The sequence below is a fragment of the Mustelus asterias genome, chromosome 16 (assembly GCF_964213995.1).
Source record: "Mustelus asterias chromosome 16, sMusAst1.hap1.1, whole genome shotgun sequence".
Classification (NCBI taxonomy): Eukaryota; Metazoa; Chordata; class Chondrichthyes; order Carcharhiniformes; family Triakidae; genus Mustelus; species Mustelus asterias.
Window position 1 is genome coordinate 100544599 of NC_135816.1, and position 23640 is coordinate 100568238.

General features: G+C 48.5%; 1 protein-coding gene across 1 annotated transcript in view; it reads left to right on the top strand.

The window, feature by feature from the left end:
• The window catches only part of LOC144505319 (serine protease FAM111B-like), a 33365-nt gene extending 9943 nt beyond the window's left edge, over positions 1-23422 (top strand). The window contains exons 2-3 of the mRNA XM_078231436.1: positions 13969-15722; positions 23170-23422. Coding sequence (XP_078087562.1) covers positions 13969-15699 — 1731 coding nt within the window. The 3' untranslated portion in view covers positions 15700-15722; positions 23170-23422. The remainder of the gene's footprint in view (positions 1-13968; positions 15723-23169) is intronic.
• The last annotated feature ends 218 nt before the right edge of the window (positions 23423-23640 follow it).

Here is a 23640-nt window from a genome sequence, read left to right on the forward strand (position 1 = left end):
CCCAAAGAATCCTAGGGTACATTTCATCAGGCCCAGGGGACTTATCGACCTTCAGTTTATTCAAAACTGCCAATACATCCTCCCTCCGAACATCTATTTCCTCCAGCCTATTAGCCTGTAACACCTTCTCTTCCTGAAAAACATGGCCCCTCTCCTTGGTGAACACTGAAGAAAAGTATTCATTCATCACCTCGCCTCTCTCTACTGATTCCATACACAAGTTCCCACCACTGTCCTTGACTGGCCCTAACCTCACCCTGGTCATTCTTTTATTCCTCACATAAGAGTAAAAAGCCTTGGGGTTTTCCTTGATCCGACCCGCCAAGGACTTCTCATGTCCCCTCCTAGCTCTCCTCAGCCCCTTTTTCAGCTCATTCCTTGCTAACTTGTAACCCTCAATCGAGCCATCTGAACCTTGTTTCCTCATCCCTACATAAGCTTCCCTCTTCCTTTTCACAAGACATTCCACCTCTTTTGTGAACCACGGTTCCCTCACTCGGCCATTTCCTCCCTGCCTGACAGGGACATACCTATCAAGGACACCCAGTATTTGTTCCTTGAAAAAGTTCCACTTTTCATCAGTGCCTTTCCCTGACAGTTTCTGTTCCCATCTTATGCCCCCTAATTCTTGCCTAATCGCATCATAATTACCTCTCCCCCAATTGTAAGCCTTGCCCTGCCGTCCGGCCCTATCCCTCTCCATTGCAATAACAAAAGACACCGAATTGTGGTCACTATCTCCAAAGTTCTCTCCCACAACCAAATCTAACACTTGGCCCGGTTCATTTCCCAGTACCAAATCCAATGTGGCCTCACCCCTTGTCGGCCTATCCACATATTGTGTCAGGAAACCCTCCTGCACACACTGCACAAAAAGTGCCCCATCCAAACTATTCGACCTACAAAGGTTCCAATCAATATTTGGAAAGTTAAAGTCCCCCATAAAACCAAAAGACATTTCCTTTTTTGAAAGAAATCTGAAACTGGAATTTCAGGAAAAACATATCTTCATGCTCTGAGTCGCCTGTAAAACAAAATAAACAAGTTCATTTTGACGCAGTCCAGATAATCCAAAGGAAAATGCTTTGCAGTTTAAGATTCTTTGATACAGGAATCCTGGGAACACATAAATACGTCTTTCAGCCTATCGCACCTGTTACACAGAAACAGTGGAGGCCATTCAGCCCATTAAACCTGTGACACAGAAACAGTAGGAGGCCATTCAGCGCATTGAGCCTGATATACAGGAACAGGAAGTGGCCTATTCAGCTCCTTGAGCCTGATACACAGGAACAGGAAGTGGCCTATTCAGCTCCTTGAGCCTGATACACAGGAACAGTAGGAGGCCATTCAGCCCATTGAGCCTGATATACAGGAACAGGAAGTGGCCTATTCAGCTCCTTGAGCCTGATACACAGGAACACTAGGAGGCCATTCAGCCCATTGAGCCTGATATACAGGAACAGGAAGTGGCCTATTCAGCTCCTTGAGTATGTATTGCCACGCAGCGATATCATGGCTGATTTGCATCCTAACTCCAAGGACACTCCCTTAACTCTTTAACATCTCACCCCAACACTAATCTATCAATCTCCAACTCAAACCCTTCAAGTGGCCCGCCAGCCTCAAAGCTTTTTGAGGGAGCGAGTTCCAGAGTTTCACTCCCCTTTGTGTGAAGAATTGCTTCCTGACATCATCCCTGAATGATCTCGTTCTCATGAAAGATTCTGTCCCATATTTAGAAATCCCCTCAATAGTTTCTCTCATATTGCCACCTTTAATCATCTTGAACCAGGTTGATACCGGAGATGAGGGGTTTGGATTATGAGGAGAGGCTGAGGAGATTGGGTTTGTACTCGTTGGAGTTTAGAAGGATGAGGGGGGATCTTATGGAGACTTATAAGATAATGCGGGGGCTGGATAGGGTGGAGGCGGAGAGATTCTTTCCACTTAGTAAGGAAGTTAAAACTAGAGGACACAGCCTCAAAATAAAGGGGGGTCGGTTTAAGACAGAGTTGAGGAGGAACTTCTTCTCCCAGAGGGTGGTGAATCTCTGGAATTCTCTGCCCACTGAGGTGGTGGAGGCTACCTCGCTGAATATGTTTAAAGCGCGGATGGATGGATTCCTGATCGGTAAGGGAATTAGGGGTTATGGGGATCAGGCGGGTAAGTGGTACTGATCCACGTCAGATCAGCCATGATCTTATTGAATGGCGGGGCAGGCTCGAGGGGCTAGATGGCCTACTCCTGCTCCTATTTCTTATGTTCTTATGTTCTTGAACACCTTAATTCAACATGAAAGAGAATCCAAATGTCTTCTATAGATGCGTTAGTAGGAAAGTGCTGATAAAAGGAGGATTGGAGTTGATTTGGGACCAAAAAGGGGATTTACTCTGGGAAGCAGAGCAAAAGGCCTGAGGCACTAAAGAATAATTTACATCTGTATTTACCAAGGGCAAAGATTCTGGCCGCGTCATAGTGAAACAGGAGCTGGTTGAGATATTTGTTGAGATAAAAATGATATAAAAGAGTTTTGGAGCGGTTGGTTCAACTTACAAAGCGAACAAAGAACAGAATAGCACAGGAACAGGCCCCTCGGCCCACCAGCCTGCACTGGCACAAGATGCCTTTCGAAACCAAAGACTTATTCCTTCTCCGTATCCCTCTATTCGCTGCCTATTCATGCCTCGTCAAAGTGCCTCTTAAACATTGCTGTTGTATCTGCTTCTACCACCTTCTCTGACAGCGCGTTCCAGGCACTTACCACCCTCTGCGTAAAAAAGCTTGTCTCTCACATCTCCTTTAAACTTTCCTCCTTTTACCTTAAACCTGTGTCCCCTAGTAATTGACATTTCTACGTTGGGATAAAGGCTCCAACTATCCATTCTACCCATGCTTCTCATAATTTTGTAAACTTTTTTCAGGTGACCCCCTCAGTCTCCGACATTAAAGTGAAAACAAACCAGGTTTGTCCAATCTCTCCTCATAGCTAATACCCTCTAAACCAGGCAACATCCTGGTAAACCTTTTCTGTACCCTCTCCACAGCCTCCACCATCTTCTGGTCGTGTGGTGACCAGAATCGAACACAATATTCCAAATGTGGCCTAACTCAAGATCCCTTACAGCTGCAACATGACTTGAAAATTTTTATACTCTATGCCCGAACAATGAAGGCAAGCATGCCACATACCATCTTGACCACATTATTCACTTGTGTTGTCACTTTTAAGGAACTGTGGACTGACACACGGTGGCACAGTGGTTAGCACTGCTGCTTCACAGCTCCAGGGACCTGGGTTCGATTCCTGGCTCGGGTCACTGTCTGTGCGGAGTCTGCACATTCACCCGTGTCTGATTGGGTTTCCTCCGGGTGCTACGGTTTCCTCCCACAGTCCAAAGATGTGCGGGTTAGGTTGATTGGCCATGCTAAAATTGCCCCTTAGTGTCCCGGGATGCGTAGATTAGAGGGATTAGTGGGTAAATATGAGGGTTAGAGGGACTAGCAGGTAAATATGTAGGGATACGGGGATAGGGCCCGGGTGGGATTGTGGTCGGTGCAGACTCGATGGGCCGAATGGCCTCTTTCTGCACTGTAGGGTTTCTATGGTTTCTAAGGCAAATGCACATGGGATACAAGGTAATCTGACCGGGTGGATCAAAATTGGCTCAACTGTAGGAGACAGAGGTGATGGCAGAAGCTGCTTTAGTGACTAGAAGCCAGTGTCCAGTGGTGTATCTCGGGGATCTGTGCTGTGTCCCCTATTATTTTGGGGCGGCACGGTAGCACAGTGGTTAGCACTGCTGCTTCACAGCTCCAGGGTCCCGGGTTCGATTCTCGGCTCGGGTCACTGTCTGTGTGGAGTTTGCACATTCTCCTCGTGTCTGCGTGGGTTTCCTCCGGGTGCTCCGGTTTCCTCCCACAGTCCAAAGATGTGCGGGTTAGGTTGATTGGCCAGGTTAAAAAAAAATTGCCCCTTAGAGTCCTGGGATGCGTAGGTTAGAGGGATTAGCGGGTAAATATGTGGGGGTAGGGCCTGGGTGGGATTGTGGTCGGTGCAGACTCGATGGGCCGAATGGCCTCCTTCTGCACTGTAGGGTTTCTATATATTCTATATATATCGCTCTATGCTAATGCTTCCTTGGGCGGGCACGGTAGCACAGTGGTTAGCACTGCTGCTTCACAGCTCCAGGGACCTGGGTTCGATTCCCGGCTTGGATCACTGTCTGTGTGGAGTTTGCACACTCTCCTCGTGTCTGCGTGGGTTTGCTCCGGTTTCCTCCCACAGTCCAAAGATGTGCGGGTTAGGTTGATTGGCCATGCAAAAATTGTCCCTTAGTGTCCTGAGATGTGTAGATTAGCGGGATTAGCGGGTAAAATATGTAGGGATATGGGGGTAGGGCCTGGATGGGATTGTGGCCGGTGCAGACTCGATGGGCCAAATGGCCTCTTTCTGCACTGTAGGGTTTCTATGATTTCTAAGTGTTGTGCTATTTACTGTTTACTTCCTTCTGTGATGATACTGTGCCTTTAAGAAGTGTATTTGAGCCATGTTCCTGTGCAAGATCTGTGTTTTTTATGCCCTCAGTGCTATCCTGTCTACCACATGCTGCAGTGTTGCAATAGCCTAATAAGTTTCTAATGGCTAGAATGTTGGTTTTAATCTGAACTAATGCTGTTTTCCCCTGGGATTTTGCAGAGTGGGGCTTGATTGGGATTATTGGCCGGTCTGGTCGTGTGACGGGGAACCTGGGTTTACATAGAATATACTCAAGCTAAGATGCTGCTTTCGAGTAAAGAGAGAGCAGTGTCTCTCTCTTCCCATCTTTGAAGTTGGAGACTGGAAGCTGCCTTAGACTAAGTTTTACCGCTTTGAGGTTTTGCTGTTCTGAGGATATATGCTTCTCTGAAAATTGCTGCCTGGACCACTGTCCAGAAGGGTTACAAATCTGTAAATTCAGCATCACGTCAGCGTACCTGATATTCTGAAGAAGGAATGTTGGCATCAAATTTTAAAGACAATGTTGAAGGTTTATTGTCAAGATTATCCAGAGGATTGGGATAAAGGAATTCCATTTGTACTCTTTGCAACTCGGGATGCACCTAATGAGTCAACTAAATTCAGTCCATTTGAATTGATTTTTGGTCATGAGGTAAGAGGACAACTTTCACTGATTGAGACAAAATTGGCGAGTCACTGTTTCGAGACGACATTATTGGACTCTGTGTCAAATTTTAGGGATTGGTTGATTCGAGCAGGTGGATTGGCTAAACAATATTTAAAGTGACGCAGCATGTGATGAACCAGGAAGCAGATAAGGAATCAAAAGTTCGCAGTTTTGCTAGTGGGGATAAAGGAAAAGTCAGTTCACTCCTCCTAATCTAGTCGTAACAATAATCAACCTTTACATTGAAAGTTTATTTATTAGTGTCACAAGTAAGGCTTACATTAACACTGTAATGAAGTTACTGTGAAAATCCCCTAGTCGCCACACTCTGGCAGCTGTTCAGGTACACTGAGGGAGAATTTAGCACGGCCAATGTACCTAACCAGCAGTAGGTCAACCTTTAACACCAGAGTTTAGTGGGCCTTATCAAATTGAAGGGAAATCGAGTGAGGTGAATTATTTGGTAAAACGCCAGATAGAAGGAAAACTCACAGAGTGTGCCATGTGAATATGCCCAAACAGTATTCTGATAGGGAAGGAAAGCAGAAGGAGGATGTGTTTGTGGTTACAACGCAGAGTGAAGAACCAAACCCAGATGATTCTGAATTTGACATTCCTCAAGTTAAATGGATAATGAGAAAGTTATCAGAAATTGGAATAAGTTATTGAGTTATCTGAAAGAGTTGTTAAAATCACATGGAGAGATGTATGGGAATAATCTGGGAAGTACTAAAATAATTGTGAATGAGGTAGTTCCAGAAAATGTTGATTCAATTGAGCAATATCTGTGCAGACTTAACCCTGTTCAGTTGGCACAGGTTCAGGAGAAGCTGATGTTTACTTGGTCCGAGATGCTGCAGCGGAAAGTGTTGATAAATCATGTTGACCAATCATCCAGGTTTGGGCTGACAAGTGGCCAGTAACATTCGCGCCACACAAACGCCAGGCAATGACCATCACCAATTAGACACTCTAACCACCGCCCTTTGACATTCAATGGTGTAACCTCCACTGAATCCCCCAACATCCTTGGGGTCACCATCGACCAGAAACTCAACTGGACTTTCCACATAAAAACAGTGGCTAAGAGCAAGTCAGAGGCCAGGAATACTGCAGTGAGTAACTCACTTCCTGACTCCCCAAAGTCTATCCACCATTTACAAGGCACAAGTCAGGAGTGTGATGGAATGCTCCTCACTTGCCTGGATGGGTGCAGCTCTAACAACACTCAAGAAGCTTGGCACCATCCAGCACAAAGCAGCCCGCTTGATTGGCAATACATCGACAAACATTCAATCCCTCCAGCACCGACTCTCAGTAGTAGCAGTGTGTACTATCTACAAGATGCACTGCGGCAATTCACCAAAGATCCTGAGACAGCACCTTCAAAACCCATGACCACTTCCATCTAGAAGGACAAGAGCAGCAGATAAATGGGAACACCCCCACCTGCAAGTTCCCCCCCAAACCACTCACCATCCTGACTTGGAAATATATCGCCGTTCCTTCGCAGTCGCTGTGTCAAAATCCTGGAATTCCCTCCCTAACGGCATTGTGGGTCAACCCACAGAACATGGACTGTAGCAATTCAGGAAGGCAGCTCACCACCACCTTCTCAAGGGCAACTAGGGATGGGCAATAAATGCTGGCCAGCCAACGATACCCATGTCCCACGAATGAATAAAAAAACAATGTAAAACTGGTGAAGGCAGTGGAGGAGAATCAGTTACTGGGCAATAATGTGGATAAAGAAAGGTGTGGCGATCCAAGACAAGTTGGCTGTTTTGGAACCTGTTCCTGAGTTGTTGAAATTACCTGAACATAAATTGCAAGATTGTCAAAAGCAGCTCATCATCTATGCAAAGAAAACATGTCGATGAATCAACAGTCATGTGTGATTTCAAGATGGAGATTGAGGGGTGGAAGTATTTTACTGCTGCAGATTACAGAAAAGGACAACGACATGAGATGAAACTGTTTGCTGAAACTGGACCATCATTCGAAATGAATAATGAGTCTACAGTCTACACAGACATGGAAACCTACTGTTCACAGCTGGTTTGAGTAAATTATGGTGGTTTTCACAGTGATCTCTAGAACCATGGTTGCAATGGGTTCTGACACAAAGGGAGACAATCTACTGTGTGTTCTTGCCAAAGAGTGTGCAGAAAGTGACGGTGAAGATCCAGAGCAAAGAAAGGAGTTGTACTGCCTGACAGACGAGCTAAGGCCAATCGACAAGAAAGGGGACGTAGATAAAGTGACCTTGCTAAATGGTTCTGTCTATTCATACGTAAAGGTTTATCCTCCTGATCCTGCCGAGCTCTCTGAGGACATTACATGACCAGAAGTACAGTCACATCTCAACAATAAAATTGAGCTTGGATTTGGAGTCAAAGCAGGATTAAAGGCTGAAGATGAATTTTGGAGAGGGATAAGGAAGAAGCTAAACAACAGCAGAAAGAAAAGAAGAGGATTGTTCGATGGTGGAAGACATGGACTGAAATGGACTATACCACTGTTATGATTGTATGTTTTGATTTTATAATATATACGTATCTATTGTAGAGTATTAATAGTGTGAAACTAAAAGGTTTTGAAAGATGAAACCATCTTTGAATATGGATGGTTCATTTTTTTCTTAAAAGGGAGGTGTGATGATTCTGTGCCTTTAAGAAACGTATTTTAATGATGTTTCTCTGCAGGATGTTTCTCACGGTCCCTGGCATTTTATCAGTGCTGTTCTGTCCACCAGCATCCCGTATTATTGTTCCAACAGCATAATTGCTTCCATGGCTAGAATGGTGGTTTTAATATGAACTAATGCTGTTCTGCTGTTTTCCCCTGGGATTATGCAGAGTGGGGCTTCATTGGGATGATTGGCAAGAATGGTCATGCCCCTTCAGACTGAACCCTGACCCTGGTGCCAGGGGACAGTGCCAAGAGTATCACCCAGGCCAAAAACTCCAAGGTATTTTGTAAAGTTAGCCGAGACCAGGGAAGCTGGTTTTTCTCAAAATATTTAAGTTTACATGCTGCTTTTGAGTTAAGAGAGAGCAGTGTCTTTCTTTTCCCCTCTCTGAAGCCTGGAGACTAGAAGCTGCCTGAGACCGGGTTTACCACTTTGAAGTTATGCTGTTTTGAGGATTTATCCTTCTCTGAAAGTGGAATCTCTGTTCAAGTGTTAAAAAAAAGGCTGGAAATCTGGCATCGCGTGAGCATACTTGATTTTGTCCTAATTCTGCAGAATGGTCTGTGGGATATTGCTTTACATTGGAACAGCAGAGATAGTTAGCTGTTAAGAGTTATAAAGTCATGTTTATGTTTTGTAATTGGTAAAAGTTATATTAAATCATCTTGTTATATTCTATGTTCTTCAATAAACTTTGCTTGGTAAAAGCTTCCCAGTGGCTCACTTGAATCATACCTGGAGTGGAACACCTTCTGCTCACACTCGTGTCAAAATCAACTGTAAAACTTAGGGTCCAGGCTAACTTCACGAAACACCTTGGAGTTTCTGGCCTGGGTGATACCCTTGGCACGGTCCCCTGGCACACCAGGGCCAGGGTTCAGGGCATTCCCATGGCAGCTTCCTCTGGGGAGGTCAATGGGGAGATGGTGGGCTTACCTACGTCCATGGGGTTCACGGGGGGGCAGGACTCTGGTCTATGGCTGGGGGGGGTGAGGGGAAATCTTTGTTTTTACTTTTAGTTCTGTTTGATCACGGTGCTCGTTCATAGCCTTCCCTGACAGCGTGGCCCCAGAATTTCTTATCCCAAGTATTCACACACTGCTTTTCCCGCCTGATCCAACACTTTGAAATGACAGTGGAAAATTCAGCCCTCAAAGTGTGATGGCTGACACAGTGAATGTTCAAAGCTCGAACCAGCGAATGGTCACATGAAGCGTTGGGCTGTCCAAAACTGGAACAGGAGAGGAAAATGGAACCCGTGTCGAAAACTCGTTTAAGCCTCAAAAACCTGAACAGCAAATAATTAAAAAGCCTGATGGAATTTTGGTCTTGGACAGAATTATGGATGTATGGGGGAATCATTAAAACACAGAAGGAGGCCATTCGGCAAATCATGGAATAGATTTTCTGGTCTTGCCCACCGCGGGAATCGTTGTGGGCGAGATGGAAAGTGTGATGGACCATTTAAAGGTGTGTCGACCTCGGGAGACTGCTGAGTAAAATAAGGGCCCATGGTATTCGAGGCAAGGTACTAACATGGATTGACGATTGGCTGTCAGACAGAAGGCAGAGAGTTGAGATAAAAGGTTCTTTCTCAGAATGGCAACCGGTGACAAGTGGTGTCCCGCAGGGTTCAGTGTTGGGCCACAGCTGTTCTCTTTATATATTAACGATCTAGATGACGGGACTGGGAGCATTCTGGCCAAGTTTGCCGATGATACAAAGATAAGTGGAGGGGCAGGTAGTATTGAGGAGGTGGGGAGGCTGCAGAAAGATTTAGACAGTTTAGGAGAGTGGTCCAAGAAGTGGCTGATGAAATTCAACGTGGGCAAGTGCGAGGTCGTGCACTTTGGAAAAAAGAATAGAGGCATGGACTATTTTCTAAACGGTGACAAAATTCATAATGCTAAAGTGCAAAGGGACTTGGAAGTCCTAGTCCAGGATTCTCTAAAGGTAAACTTGCAGGTTGAGTCCGTAATTAAGAAAGCAAATGTAATGTTGTCATTTATCTCAAGAGGCTTGGAATACAAAAGCAGGGATGTACTTCTGAGGCTTTATAAAGCACTGGTTAGGCCCCATTTGGAGTACTGTGAGCAATTTTGGGCCCCACACCTCAGGAAGGACATACTGGCACTGGAGCGGGTCCAGCGGAGATTCACACGGATGATCCCAGGAATTGTAGGCCTGACATACGATGAACGTCTGAGGATCGTGGGATTATATTCATTGGAGTTTAGGAGGTTGAGGGGAGATCTGATAGAAACTTACAAGATAATGAACGGCTTAGATAGGATGGATGTAGGGAAGTTGTTTCCATTAACAGGGGAGACTAGGACGCGGGGGCACAGCCTTAGAATAAAAGGGAGTCACTTTAGAACAGAGATGAGGAGAAATTTCTTCAGCCAGAGAGTGGTGGGTCTGTGGAATTCATTGCCACAGAGGGCTGTGGAGGCCGAGATGTTGAGCGTCTTCAAGACAGAAATTGATAAATTCTTGATTTCTCGAGGAATTAAGGGCTATGGGGAGAGAGCGGGTAAATGGAGTTGAAATCAACCATGATTGAATGGTGGAGTGGACTCGATGGGCCGAATGGCCTTACTTCCGCTCCTATGTCTTATGGTCTTATGGGCAGGGATTTCCGGTCTCGGAGCCAAAGTGACGAGAAAGTCCCACCCGGGGGGGCGAGAATTACTGGCCTTCCTGCCTCATGTTTCTTGCAAGCGGCACACCATTGGCCATCGTGGCGGCACAGTGGTTAGCGCTGCTGCCTCACAGCGCCAGGGACCCGGGTTCAATTCCGGCCTCGGGTCACTGTCTGTAACCCCAGGATAGTTAATTAGAGTGACTGAGCCACAAAATACACTTCAAAAGCTGTGAGGCAGCAGTGCGAACCACTGTGAAACTGTGAGTTACACACCAGGTAAGGACAAAAGCAAATTACTGCGGATGCTGGAATCTTTGACAAAGGGTCACCTGGACTCGAAACGTCAGCGTTTTTCTCTCCTTACAGATGCTGCCAGACCTGCTGAGATTTTCCAGCGTTTTCTCTTTTGGGTAAGAACATCCTGTTGGACATCAGTGAATCTGAGGTACTGGAGGAGGCCATTCAGCCCCTTCTCCAGCCTGTTACACAGGAACAGGAGGAGGCCCCATTCAGCCCCTTCTCCAGCCTGTTACACAGGAACAGGAGGAGGCCCCATTCAGCCCCTTCTCCAGCCTGTTACACAGGAACAGGAGGAGGCCCCATTCAGCCCCTTCTCCAGCCTGTTACACAGGAACAGGAGGAGGCCCCATTCAGCCCCTTCTCCAGCCTGTTACACAGGAACAGGAGGAGGCCCCATTCAGCCCCTTCTCCAGCCTGTTACACAGGAACAGGAGGAGGCCCCATTCAGCCCCTTCTCCAGCCTGTTACACAGGAACAGGAGGAGGCCCCATTCAGCCCCTTCTCCAGCCTGTTTCACAGGAATAGGAGTAGGCCATTCAGCCCCTTCTCCAGCCTGTTACACAGGAACAGGAGGAGGCCCCATTCAGCCCCTTCTCCAGCCTGTTACACAGGAACAGGAGGAGGCCCCATTCAGCCCCTTCTCCAGCCTGTTACACAGGAACAGGAGGAGGCCCCATTCAGCCCCTTCTCCAGCCTGTTACACAGGAACAGGAGGAGGCCCCATTCAGCCCCTTCTCCAGCCTGTTACACAGGAACAGGAGGAGGCCCCATTCAGCCCCTTCTCCAGCCTGTTACACAGGAACAGGAGGAGGCCATTCAGCCCCTTCTCCAGCCTGTTACACAGGAACAGGAGGAGGTCCCATTCAGCCCCTTCTCCAGCCTGTTACACAGGAACAGGAGGAGGTCCCATTCAGCCCCTTCTCCAGCCTGTTACACAGGAACAAGAGGAGGCCATTCAGCCCCTTCTCCAGCCTGTTACACAGGAATAGGAGGAGGCCATTCAGCCCCTTCTCCAGCCTGTTACACAGGAACAGGAGGAGGTCCCATTCAGCCCCTTCTCCAGCCTGTTACACAGGAACAGGAGGAGGCCCCATTCAGTCCCTTCTCCAGCCTGTTACACAGGAATAGGAGGAGGCCATTCAGCCCCTTCTCCAGCCTGTTACACAGGAACAGGAGGAGGTCCCATTCAGCCCCTTCTCCAGCCTGTTACACAGGAACAGGAGGAGGCCATTCAGCCCCTTCTCCAGCCTGTTACACAGGAACAGAATGAGGCCATTCAGCCCCTTCTCCAGCCTGTTACACAGGAACAGGAGGAGGCCATTCAGCCCCTTCTCCAGCCTGTTACACAGGAACAGGAGGAGGCCCCATTCAGCCCCTTCTCCAGCCTGTTACACAGGAACAGGAGGAGGCCCCATTCAGCCCCTTCTCCAGTCTCTTACACAGGAACAGGAGGAGGCCATTCAGCCCCTTCTCCAGCCTGTTACACAGGAATAGAATGAGGCCATTCAGCCCCTTCTCCAGCCTGTTACACAGGGACAGGAGGAGGCCATTCAGCCCCTTCTCCAGCCTGTTACACAGGAACAGGAGGAGGCCATTCAGCCCCTTCTCCAGCCTGTTACACAGGAACAGGAGGAGGCCATTCAGCCCCTTCTCCAGCCTGTTACGCAGGAACAGCAGGAGGCCCCATTCAGCCCCTTCTCCAGCCTGTTACACAGGGACAGGAGGAGGCCATTCAGCCCCTTCTCCAGCCTGTTACACAGGAACAGAATGAGGCCATTCAGCCCCTTCTCCAGCCTGTTACACAGGGACAGGAGGAGGCCATTCAGCCCCTTCTCCAGCCTGTTACACAGGAACAGGAGGAGGCCATTCAGCCCCTTCGAGCCTGTTACACAACAATCCTGCAGTTTGGTCATCCGCATCACATCAGGTGTAGTGCTAATGTCACTGGACCAGTAATCCCTGGGACGGATATTCAAATCCCACCATGACAGCTGGTTTCAATTAATGAAAAATAAATTAAAAATAAATCTGGAATTGTAAGCGAGCCTCAGTAATGGTGACCAATAGTTACATCTGATTGTCCTTTACAATCCAATGGTTTCACTCATGTCCTTCAGCTGGTCTGGTCTACATGTGACTCCAGACCCACAGCAATGTGGCTGACTCTGAGTTGGCCGAGTGAGATACTCATTTGTATCAAACTTTATATCAAAGATATTCTTTATTTAAACCAGATGGAATGCTCAGCGTCGACCGAATCATTGGGAACCCCAATGGCAATCCCAGCCCTGTCGATCCTGAAAGGTCCTCCTTACTAACATCTCAGGGCTTGTGCCAGCATTAGAAAAACGGTTCCACAGGTTATCCGGGCAACAGCCCGACAGAGTCATACCTTATAGGACAATGCCCCAGACACCTCCATCAACATTCCTGGGAATGTCCTGTCCCACCAGCAGGGCAAACCCGCTGGAGCTGGCAGCATAGTTGTCTACAGTCATGAGAAGTGACCCTGGGAGTCCACAACTTCGATTCTTAACCCCATGAAGTCTCATGGCATCTCCTGTTCCTGTGTAACAGGCTGGAGAAGGGGCTGAATGGCCTCCTCCTGTTCCTGTGTAACAGGCTGGACAAGGGGCTGAATGGCCTCCTCCTGTTCCTGTGTAAGAGGCTGGAGAAGGGGCTGAATGGCCTCCTCCTGTTCCTGTGTAACAGGCTGGAGAAGGGGCTGAATGGCCTCCTCCTGTTCCTGTGTAACAGGCTGGAGAAGGAGCTGAATGGCCTCCCCCTGTTCCTGTGTAACAGGCTGGAGAAGGGGCTGAATGGGGCCTCCTCCTGTTCCTGTGTAACAGGCTGGAGAAGGGGCTGAATGGGGCCTCCTCCTGTTGCTGTGTAACAGACTGGAGAAGGGGCTGAATGGCCTCCTCCTGTTCCTATGTAACAGCCTCAAGGGGGCTGAATGGTCTCATTCTGTTCCTGTGTAACAGGCTGGAGAAGGGGCTGAATGGCCTCCTCCTGTTCCTGTGTAACAGGCTCGGGGGGCTGAATGGCCTCCTCCTGTTCCTGTGTAACAGGCTCGAGGGGCTGAATGGCCTCATTCTGTGCCTGTGTGTTTCCAGTGAATTTTCTGTATTTCCAGTGAATTTTCCGATTGTTCTCCCATACAGGTGAACGATGAAAACCAAACTCCCATCATCCCAGCTTTGGGTAAAAAGGCTCGCACTGAAAGAAGGGCGCCTCTCTCTGAAAGCAATGGCTCAAATGACACCGGTAAAACACCAGAGACACCGGCAAGCAAGGTTACAGAGCACAGTGAAGAGGACAGAGTTAAAGAATTCACATTCAACTTCCAAAGAAATAGCACAGAGTCCGTGGCAAGGGGAAAACTGGATGAGAATTTATATTCTGTTCTGATCGCTTCTGGGGAGTTTAAGAAAGCACAAGGGAAAAATGAGAAGAAATTCCATTTCATCGGGAAAAGGGAATTCACAGGTGCTGTTAATTTAGGAATGCCATGCAAATGTCTGCCAGAAAAAGCCCATTTTGAAGTGATATTCTATCGAGGTAACAGTGGGCTGCATTATCGAACTGACGATCCTTCAGGCAAGGAGTGTGTTCTCTTCCATATCAGGAGCATTGGAAAATTAGCTGGCAAATTTAGGACAACACCAAAATGTATCATCAGGAGCCAGTCTCTGAGAGGCAGAGGACATGACCTGTGCATTTACGCCTTTGCAGGCGAGACTATCCGAGAAGCTCTGTGTAAGGATGGAAGGTTCCTGCCTATAATTGAGCAGTTTATGTGGAACCTGCTCGAAGGGCAGAGATGTATACAGTTCAGTGACACTGTGAATTGCCTCCACAATAAACACTTTGAAGTTCAGCTGAGCAAAAAATGGTTCAAAGCAGGAAGCAACGCAGATAATGCCAGTCCCAGGGAGAAGCAGGAAGGGGAGAATGTGCCAGAAGAAGGGAATGAGCTGCTCCGTGAGCTGAAAAAGCAGGTTGATCAACGTCTGGGAAAGGGAAAAGGCAATAAGTACCATCGAAAGCAATGGAATTTGTTCAAGGAAGAATTTGGGAAGATCACAAGTGATGGAGTTCCCATTACTGTCCATGAAATGCTGATCCAATTGAGTGAGGCTGTTGGATTCATCAAATGGAATAATAATGGGAATGAAGGTACTGCCTCTTGCTGCCACCTCTGTGATGGCTACATTCTAACTTGTCATCATGTTGTGAAGATGATTGTAGGAGATGGGGTGCCTGAGAATGAGTGGGAGGCCATAATAGAGAAGTCTACTAAGATAAACTTTACCTACAAAGAGGACCATCCTACCGGTGACTGGTATGAAGTAATGCCGTGGTTCAAAGTGTACTGCCCAGATCTTGACTACGCGGTGCTGAGACTAAAGGGATCACAACTTCCACCACCTCTGCCACCCACTGTAATCCCCCCACCCAGGAATGGAGTGGTCTACATTATAGGTCACCCTGAGGGGGTTCGCAAATCCACCGACACTTGCATTGTCATTCCCTTTGAACAACGAAACATTGGATACTATGTGCAGCTTTTCAATAAGTTTACTTTCAGAGAAATCCAAAATTCAGACAGGATTACCTACAACAGTTGTTTCTTCCATGGTGCCTCTGGTTCCCCAGTGTTCAATTTCTCTGGTCAGCTTGTGGGGATGCACACTGGAGGATATAAATATAAAATCGGCTCCAGGGTGAACAGTGTGATTGAATTTGGTCCAACCATTAAATCCATTGTGGCTCACATGGAGAAACACCATCCAGGTGAAAGGTCACTTTTCCTCACTCATCAGAATGAAACCCAGGACAAGCAGAACGTATCATCCAATGACCAGGAGGAAGTTCCAATGGATGTCGAGTAAATGGAGGCAACCAAATGAAAAAGGTCAGATTTTAAATTCCTTGTTACATAGAAACATCGAAACTAGAAGCAGGAGGAGGCCATTCGGCCCTTGCAGCCTGCTCCAACATTCATTTTGATCATGGCTGATCATCGAATTCAATATCCTGATCCCTCCCCCTCATATCCCTCGATCCCTTTAGCCCCAAGAGCTATATCCAATTTCTTCTTGAAATCAGACAACATTTTGGCCTTCTGTGGTTGTGAATTCCACACATTCACCACCCTCCTACATCAGTCACTCCCTTGTCCCCAAATCCGATTATTCCAAAATCCCTCTGGTTGGCCTATCCCACTGCATCTCTCTGTAAACTCATCCAAAATACTCCGGTTTGTCCACTGACTGAAGCCAAGTTCCATTTGCCCTTCCTCCCTTGTGCTCACAGACCGACACAGCAGGTCCCTGCTGTGACAGTGGCTTTGTTTAAAAACTTGTGTTTTTAAATAGGGGCCTTAAACCTCCCTATCTCAAGCCCTACAAACCTTTGAGATTTTTACACTCCTCTCTTTCTGGCCTCTAACTCCTTTGTCACCCCCCCATTGGTGGACCTGTTTAAGAGTCATAGAGGTCCACAACACACATAAAGGCCCTTCAGCCCATCGCATCAGTGCCGGTCAAATAACCCAACTATTCTGATCCTAATTTCCATAGCCTTGTGTGCCTTAGCATCGCACATGCACCTCTAAATGCTTCTTAAATGTTATGAGGGTCTCTGCCTCCACTATCCTATCAGGCAGTGAGTTCCAGACTCACACCACCCTCTGGGTGACAAAGCTTTCCTCACATTCCCTGTAAACCTCCTGCCCCTTCCCTTAAATCAATGCCCCACCCCCCCCTCCCGTCATTGATCCCTCCACCAAGGGGTAAGGTTTCTTCTACTGTCTACTCTATCTGTGTCCCTCATCATTTTATACGTCTCTGTCATGTCCCCCTCAGTCTCCTCTGCTCCGAGGAAAACAACGCCAGTCTATCCAATCCCTCTTCATAACTAAAACTCTCCAGGCCCGGCAACATCCTGGTAAACCTCCTCTGCACCCTTTCCAGTGCTTTCACACTACTCCTATAATGTGCCTTCCCGGACGGCACACAATATTCTAGCTGTGGCCTAACCAGTGGTTTGTATAGTTCCAGCATAACCTCCCTGCTCTTAAACTCTACGCCTCGGCTAATAAAGGCAAGTATACTACAACACTCAAAGACTATTTCCTCGGGTGGATGGAGCTATTACAAGGGGGCATGACTATAGGGTTCGTGGTGGGAGATACAGGAAGGATATCACAGGTAGGTTCTTTACGCAGAGAGTGGTTGGGGTGTGGAATGGACTGCCTGCAGTGATAGTGGAGTCAGACACTTTAGGAACATTTAAGCGGTTATTGGATAGGCACATGGAGCGCACCAGGATGATAGGGAGTGGGATAGCTTGATCTTGGTTTCAGATAAAGCTCGGCACAACATCGTGGGCTGAAGGGCCTGTTCTGTGCTGTACTGTTCTATGTTCTATGTTTTATGTATACCATATTCCTTCTTTCAGCTGCCGAGGTCCAAAGTTCTGGAATTCCTGCTCTACTCCTCTCCGTCTCTCTACATATCTCCTCCCTTGTTGAAGATAAAGCTTAACGCTGATCTCTCTGGCCACCCTTTCAGTCACCGTGTGTCTTGACAGCACAGAAAGAGGCTATTTGGCCTGTAGAACCTGTACTGGTTCTCTGCAGAGCAGTCCCAATCCCCCACCCGATCCCCATAGCCGTGTACAATTATTTCCCTCAGGTAGCCATCTAATTTCCGTTTGAAATCTTTGATCCCTTACACTTCCACCACCTTATTGTATCACCAAGTTTTGACACCATCAGCGATGAACAGTGTTTCTTTGTCTACCGTACCTAAAGCTGCCACAATCTCGTACACCCGGATCAGAAAACTCTTTAGCTTCACTTGGTCCATGGACAGCAACCCATCTTCTCCAACCTGACCTTCTAATGAAGGGAAGAGCATTGTTACTGAACTAGTAAGTGAGAGGCTTCACTACTGAGCTCACAATTGACTTCAAATCTCAACTGAAAGAGTAAATGTAATTAATAATTCTGGGATACAAAACTAATCTTGTTAATGACGATCTTGATACTCCTGGGTTGGTGGATAAAATCCCATGTGGTGCCCTTCAGGAAAGGCAACGTGTCATCCTTGACTGGCCTTTATATTTCTCCACTCGCCTGGATGAGTGAAGCTCCAACAACATTCCAGAGATGTGCGGGTTAGGTGGATTGGCCATGTTAAATTAACCCAAGTGTCAGAGGGTTAGCAGGGTAAATATGAGGGGTTGTGGGAATAGGGCCTGGGTGGGATTGTGGTCGGTGCAGACTCGATGGGCTGAATGGCCTCCTTCTGCACTGTAGGATTCTATTCTCTTCTATTCTAACACTCAGGAAGCTCCACACCATCCAGGGTGGCTGCCCGCTTGATTGGCACTCCATTTACTATCTTAAACATTCACCACCAAAGCACGATGGCCGCAGTGTGCACCTTATAAAAGATGCCTTGCAGCAACTCTCTGAGAAAGCACCTTCCCTGACCATCCAGAAGGACAATGGCAGCAGATAATTGGGAACACCACCACTTTCAAGTTCCCATCCAAGCCACTCTGCATCGTAACTTGGAAACCCATCACCGTTCCTTCACAATCTTAGAACTCCCTTCCTAACAGCACTGCAGGTGTACCTTGTGGTGAACCATCGTTGGTTCCCACTGTGGGATTGTTCTAATGTTGTTGTTGGGCTAGGGTGTTCCCACTGTGGGATTGTTCTAATGTTGTTGTTGGGCTAGGATGGGATTAATACACCTGTGGTTGTTACTGTTGTGGCACATCCCAGTCGGGCTTCACCTCCTGGGAGAGGTATAAGACCCCCTGCTCGGGCGGGACCTCGTCAGTCTGGGGTGGTGTACTTACGTTCTAGTAGTTCCATTGTTAGACAATAAAAGCCTTCTGTTACCGAAGCTTCGTGCCTCGAGTTCAATTGACGCGCATCAATTTTATTGTCTAACACTAAGCTCTCGACGGAAAGGAGAGTATGGAGCAAATCCTAAAGCCAGAACGTCTGACGCTGGATCCACGTGCGGTGGGCGCTTCTAACACCTTCGACTACTGGCTGAAGTGTTTTGAGGACTACCTGGCAGCCTCCGCAGATGATGACAGACTCCGGGTCCTCCATGCGAGGGTAAGCGACACTGTCTACCTCGCGATCCGTGCGGCCACCACTTACCCGAGGGCCCTCGAGCTTTTAAAAAAGCGCTACTCGAGACCTCCCAACGAGATCCACGCTCGTTACCTCCTCGCTACACGACGTCGGCAGTCGGGCGAAACCATGGAGGATTACGCCAATGAGCTCTTGCAGCTTGCCAGGGGCTGCGACTGCAAAGCTGTGTCGGCTGAGCAGTACATGTACGACCTCGCCCGAGATGCGTTTGTGGCAGGGGTAGGGTCTTCATACATCCGTCTCAAGCTGCTAGAAAAGGGGAATCTCAACCTGACCCAAGCTATGGAATTGGCTGAAATGCTTGAGGCGGCTTCGAAGAGCTTGGTCCTGTATCCGGAGGACCACGTGGAGACAACGTGGCAGGAGCAGTCGCAAATCCCTCCTCGCCCCACGGGCTCGAAGTGCAGTGTTATGGCGTGCTCCCATGTAGACCCGAAGACGGCTGCAGCCCCATGCGGCCCGCAGTGCTACTTCTGCGGAGGAGCCAAGCATCCACGACAAAAGTGTCCCGCTAAAGCGGTGGTCTGTAACCAATGCGGTAAAAAGGGGCACTATGCGAAGGTGTGCAGATCGAAGCCCAAGAACGGCAGTGCAGCCTGTGACCCTTCGGAACGGGGATCGTCACCATCGATGTCGAAGTACCCACGGGGTTCGTCCACGTGCGAGTCCAGGACGACGCCATTGTGGTCGACGGAGTCGGAGGAGGATGACCACCAGGAGTCGCTACGCTTGGCGCCCTCAACCATGTGCGATTCATGGGGGCGGCCATTTTGGTCGACGACGACCAGGAGCGACCAGCAGGGGTCCTCAGCATCGACCTCAGCTGCCTGCAGTGACGTTCAAGGACCAACGGTGGCGTCGATCACCCTGAACCAGGCTAAGCACCACAGGCTTGACTGTTCAATGATGGACATAGAGGTAAATGGTCGTGCAATTTATTGTCTGTTTGACAGCGAGAGCACTGAGAGCTTTATTCACCCTGACACTGTAAAGAGGTGTGGACTCCAGATTCAACCTGCCAAACAGACAATCTCTATGCGCAGTGGGTCCCCAACTACGCGGACAAAGCCCGTCCGCTTATTAAGTCCACGACTTTTCCACTCACGCCAGAGGCCCAATTGGCCTTCAAGGCATTGAAACACGACATTGCGAAAGCCACGATGCACGCGGTAGACGAATCCATCCCTTTTCAGGTGGAAAGCGATGCATCTGATTTCGCCCTGGCCGCCACACTTAACCAGGCGGGCAGGCCCGTCGCGTTTTTTTCCCGCACCCTCCAAGGCCCCGAAATTCGGCATTCAGTGGTGGAAAAGGAGGCCCAGGCCATTGTGGAGGCCGTCAGACACTGGCGCCATTACCTGGCGGGGAAGCGGTTCACCCTGATCACGGACCAGCGGTCCGTGGCGTTCATGTTCAACAACACGCAGAGGGGCAAGATCAAGAATGATAAGATCTTGCGGTGGAGAATTGAACTCTCCACCTATAACTACGATATCATGTATCGTCCAGGGAAACTCAATGAGCCCTCAGATCCCCTCTCGCGCGGAACATGCGCTACTATGCAGGAGGATCGCTTGAACGCCCTCCATAATGACCTGTGCCATCCTGGGGTCACTCGGCTCTACCACTTTATCAAAGCCCGCAACCTGCCTTACTCGGTGGAGGACGTCAGGTCAGTGACAAGGAGCTGTCGGATTTGCGCGGAATGCAAACCGCACTATTACCGACCTGACCGGGCACATTTGGTCAAGGCCACTCGCCCCTTCGAGAGGCTGAGTGTGGATTTTAAGGGCCCCCTTCCCTCAACAGATCGGAACGTGTACTTTCTGAACATAATAGACGAGTACTCCCGGTTCCCGTTTGTTGTCCCCTGCGCGGACACGTCGACTGCCACGGTGATCAAGGCATTCCGTGATCTTTTTACCCTGTTCGGGTACCCCAGCTATATCCATAGCGACAGGGGCTCGTCGTTCATGAGTAATGACTTGAGGCAATTCCTGCTCTCATACGGGATTGCCTCTGGTAGGACCATGAGTTACAACCCTAGGGGTAATGGACAGGTGGAAAGAGAGAATGCTACAGTCTGGAAGGCTGTCCTACTGGCGCTGAAGTCCAAAGGCCTTCCAGTCTCCCATTGGCAGGAGGTCCTCCCTAATGCGCTTCACTCCATTCGCTCCCTCCTGTGTACGGCAACCAATGCTACTCCCCACGAGAGGATGTTCTCATTCCCTCGGAAGTCGTCCTCGGGGATATCTTTACCAGCCTGGTTGACGTACCCAGGACCCGTCCTTCTGCGGCGACATGTAAGGGCCCACAAGTCCGACCCCTTGGTCGAACAGGTCCACCTCCTCCACGCCAACCCTCAGTATGCCTATGTGGCATATCCTGACGGGCGAGAGGACACAGTCTCGATCCGAGACCTGGCGCCCGCAGGGGACGTAGCAACTCCTGTCGCTCCCATACCCCCAGTGACGAATCCCTTATCCCTTATTTCTCCCCCGGACGTGGCGCGGTCAGCACCGGGACCAGTGCTTAACAGTTATACCCCAATGCACAACTTGCCTGAGCCCCGGAGATCGGCGCCATCGCAGCATGTACCGGGATCCCCTGCACTACCGCTTCATCAGGGTCAACCGGCCTGTGAGTCCATGGGAGAACAGCCGGACGCTGTTTTGGGGAGAACGCCACCGCAAGCACCTACTCCGGTGTCACTGCCGGTATTGAGGAGGTCACAACGACGGTGCGGTCCTCCAGACCGTCTGGACTTATAATCTGTTGACATTTTAGTCTGTTTTCGTACCCCGCCGGCCTTTGTCTCAAAGGAGGGGTGAATGTGGTGAACCATCGTTGGTTCCCACTGTGGGGTTGTTCTAATGTTGTTGTTGGGCTAGGGTGTTCCCACTGTGGGATTGTTCTAATGTTGTTGTTGGGCTAGGGTGGGATTAATACACCTGTGGTTGTCACTGTTGTGGCACATCCCAGTCGGGCTCCGCCTCCTGGGAGAGGTATAAGACCCCCTGCTCGGGCGGGACCTCGTCAGTCTGGGATGGTGTACTTACGTTCTATTAGTTCCATTGTTAGACAATAAGAGCCTTCTGTTACCGAAGCTTCGTGCCTCGAGTTCAATTGACGCGCATCATACCTACACCACGTGCTGCAGCGGTTCAGGAAGGCAAGCTCACCACAGCCTTCTCAAGGGGCAGTTAGGCACGGGTAATGAATGCTAGTCCAGCCAGCCATGTCCACATCCCATGGAAAAAACAAACATCATTCTTTGCTAACTACACTCTCAAGATGTCCTGCAAAGGTCTTCATATAATCAGCAAATTTTGATATATTTTAGACCTTAAGACCATAAGACATAGGAGCAGAATTAGGCCACTCGGCCCATCGAGTCTGCTCTGCCATTCAATCATGGCTGATATTTTTCTCATCTCCATTCTCCTGCCTTTTTCCCATAACCCCTGATCCCCTTATTAATCAAGAACCTATCTATCTCTGTCTTAGACACTCAATGACCCAGCCTCCACAGCCTTCTGCGGCAAAGAGTTCCACAGATTCACCACTCTCTGGCTGAAGAAATTCCTCCTCATCTCTGTTTTAAAGGATCGTCCCTTTAGCCTGAGGTTGTGCCCTCTAGTTCTAGTTTTTCCCACTAGCGGAAACATCCTCTCCACGTCCACTCTATCCAGGCCTCGCAGTACCCTGTAAGTTTCAATAAGATTCCCCCCCCTCATCCTTCTAAACTCCAATGAGTACAGACCCAGAGTCCTCAACCGTTCCTCATACGACAAGCTCTTCATTCCAGGGATCATTCTTGTGAACCTCCTCTGGACCCTTTCCAAGGCCAGCACATCCTTCCTTAGGTACGGGGCCCAAAACTGCTGACAATACTCCAAATGGGGTCTGACCAGAGCCTTCTACAGCCTCAGAAGTCCATCCCTGCTCTTGTATACTAGCCCTCTCGACATGAATGCTCTTGATTGTAATATCCAAGTTATTTAGATAGCAATTAAAGCAGTGTTCCCATCACTGTCCACAACTGTTTGCCATAACTCACTGCTTTTTGCCAATTTTTTTGTCCAAGCTTACTCTGAACCTCCCATCCAGTGAGTCAGACTTTTATGTGGTAGGATTTTTGAATGAATTTACAGGATTTTAATTCTTATTTATTTTCCAGACCTCCACCATTGGTGCCAACCTGACTGACCTTTGGTTACCAGGAATGTTCTTATTCCCTTTCTTGAGCAAGAGCGTCGCATTTGAACTCTTCAACATTCTGGCATCACCCCGTAGCTCCAGCCCCATTTCTCTTAGTGATTTGCAATACAAGCCATCTGGACCAGGAAACTTATCCACTCTAACCGTAACCAGCCTTTCCAGTACATCCTGAGTTTCCAATTTCACCCTGTTCATTAATTCTACCAACTCCTCTTCGACCAAGGCTTGGTCTGCATCCTCATCCTTCATCAAGTTAGTGGTAGCAGTGGCACAGTGTCACTGGACTAGTAATCCAGAGGCCCAGGACAAGATCTGGGTTCAAATCCCACCACGGCAGATGAATTCAATAAAAATCTGGAATTAAAAGTCTAATGATGACCATGAAACCATTGTTGATTGTTGGAAAAACCCATCTGGGTCACTGATGTCC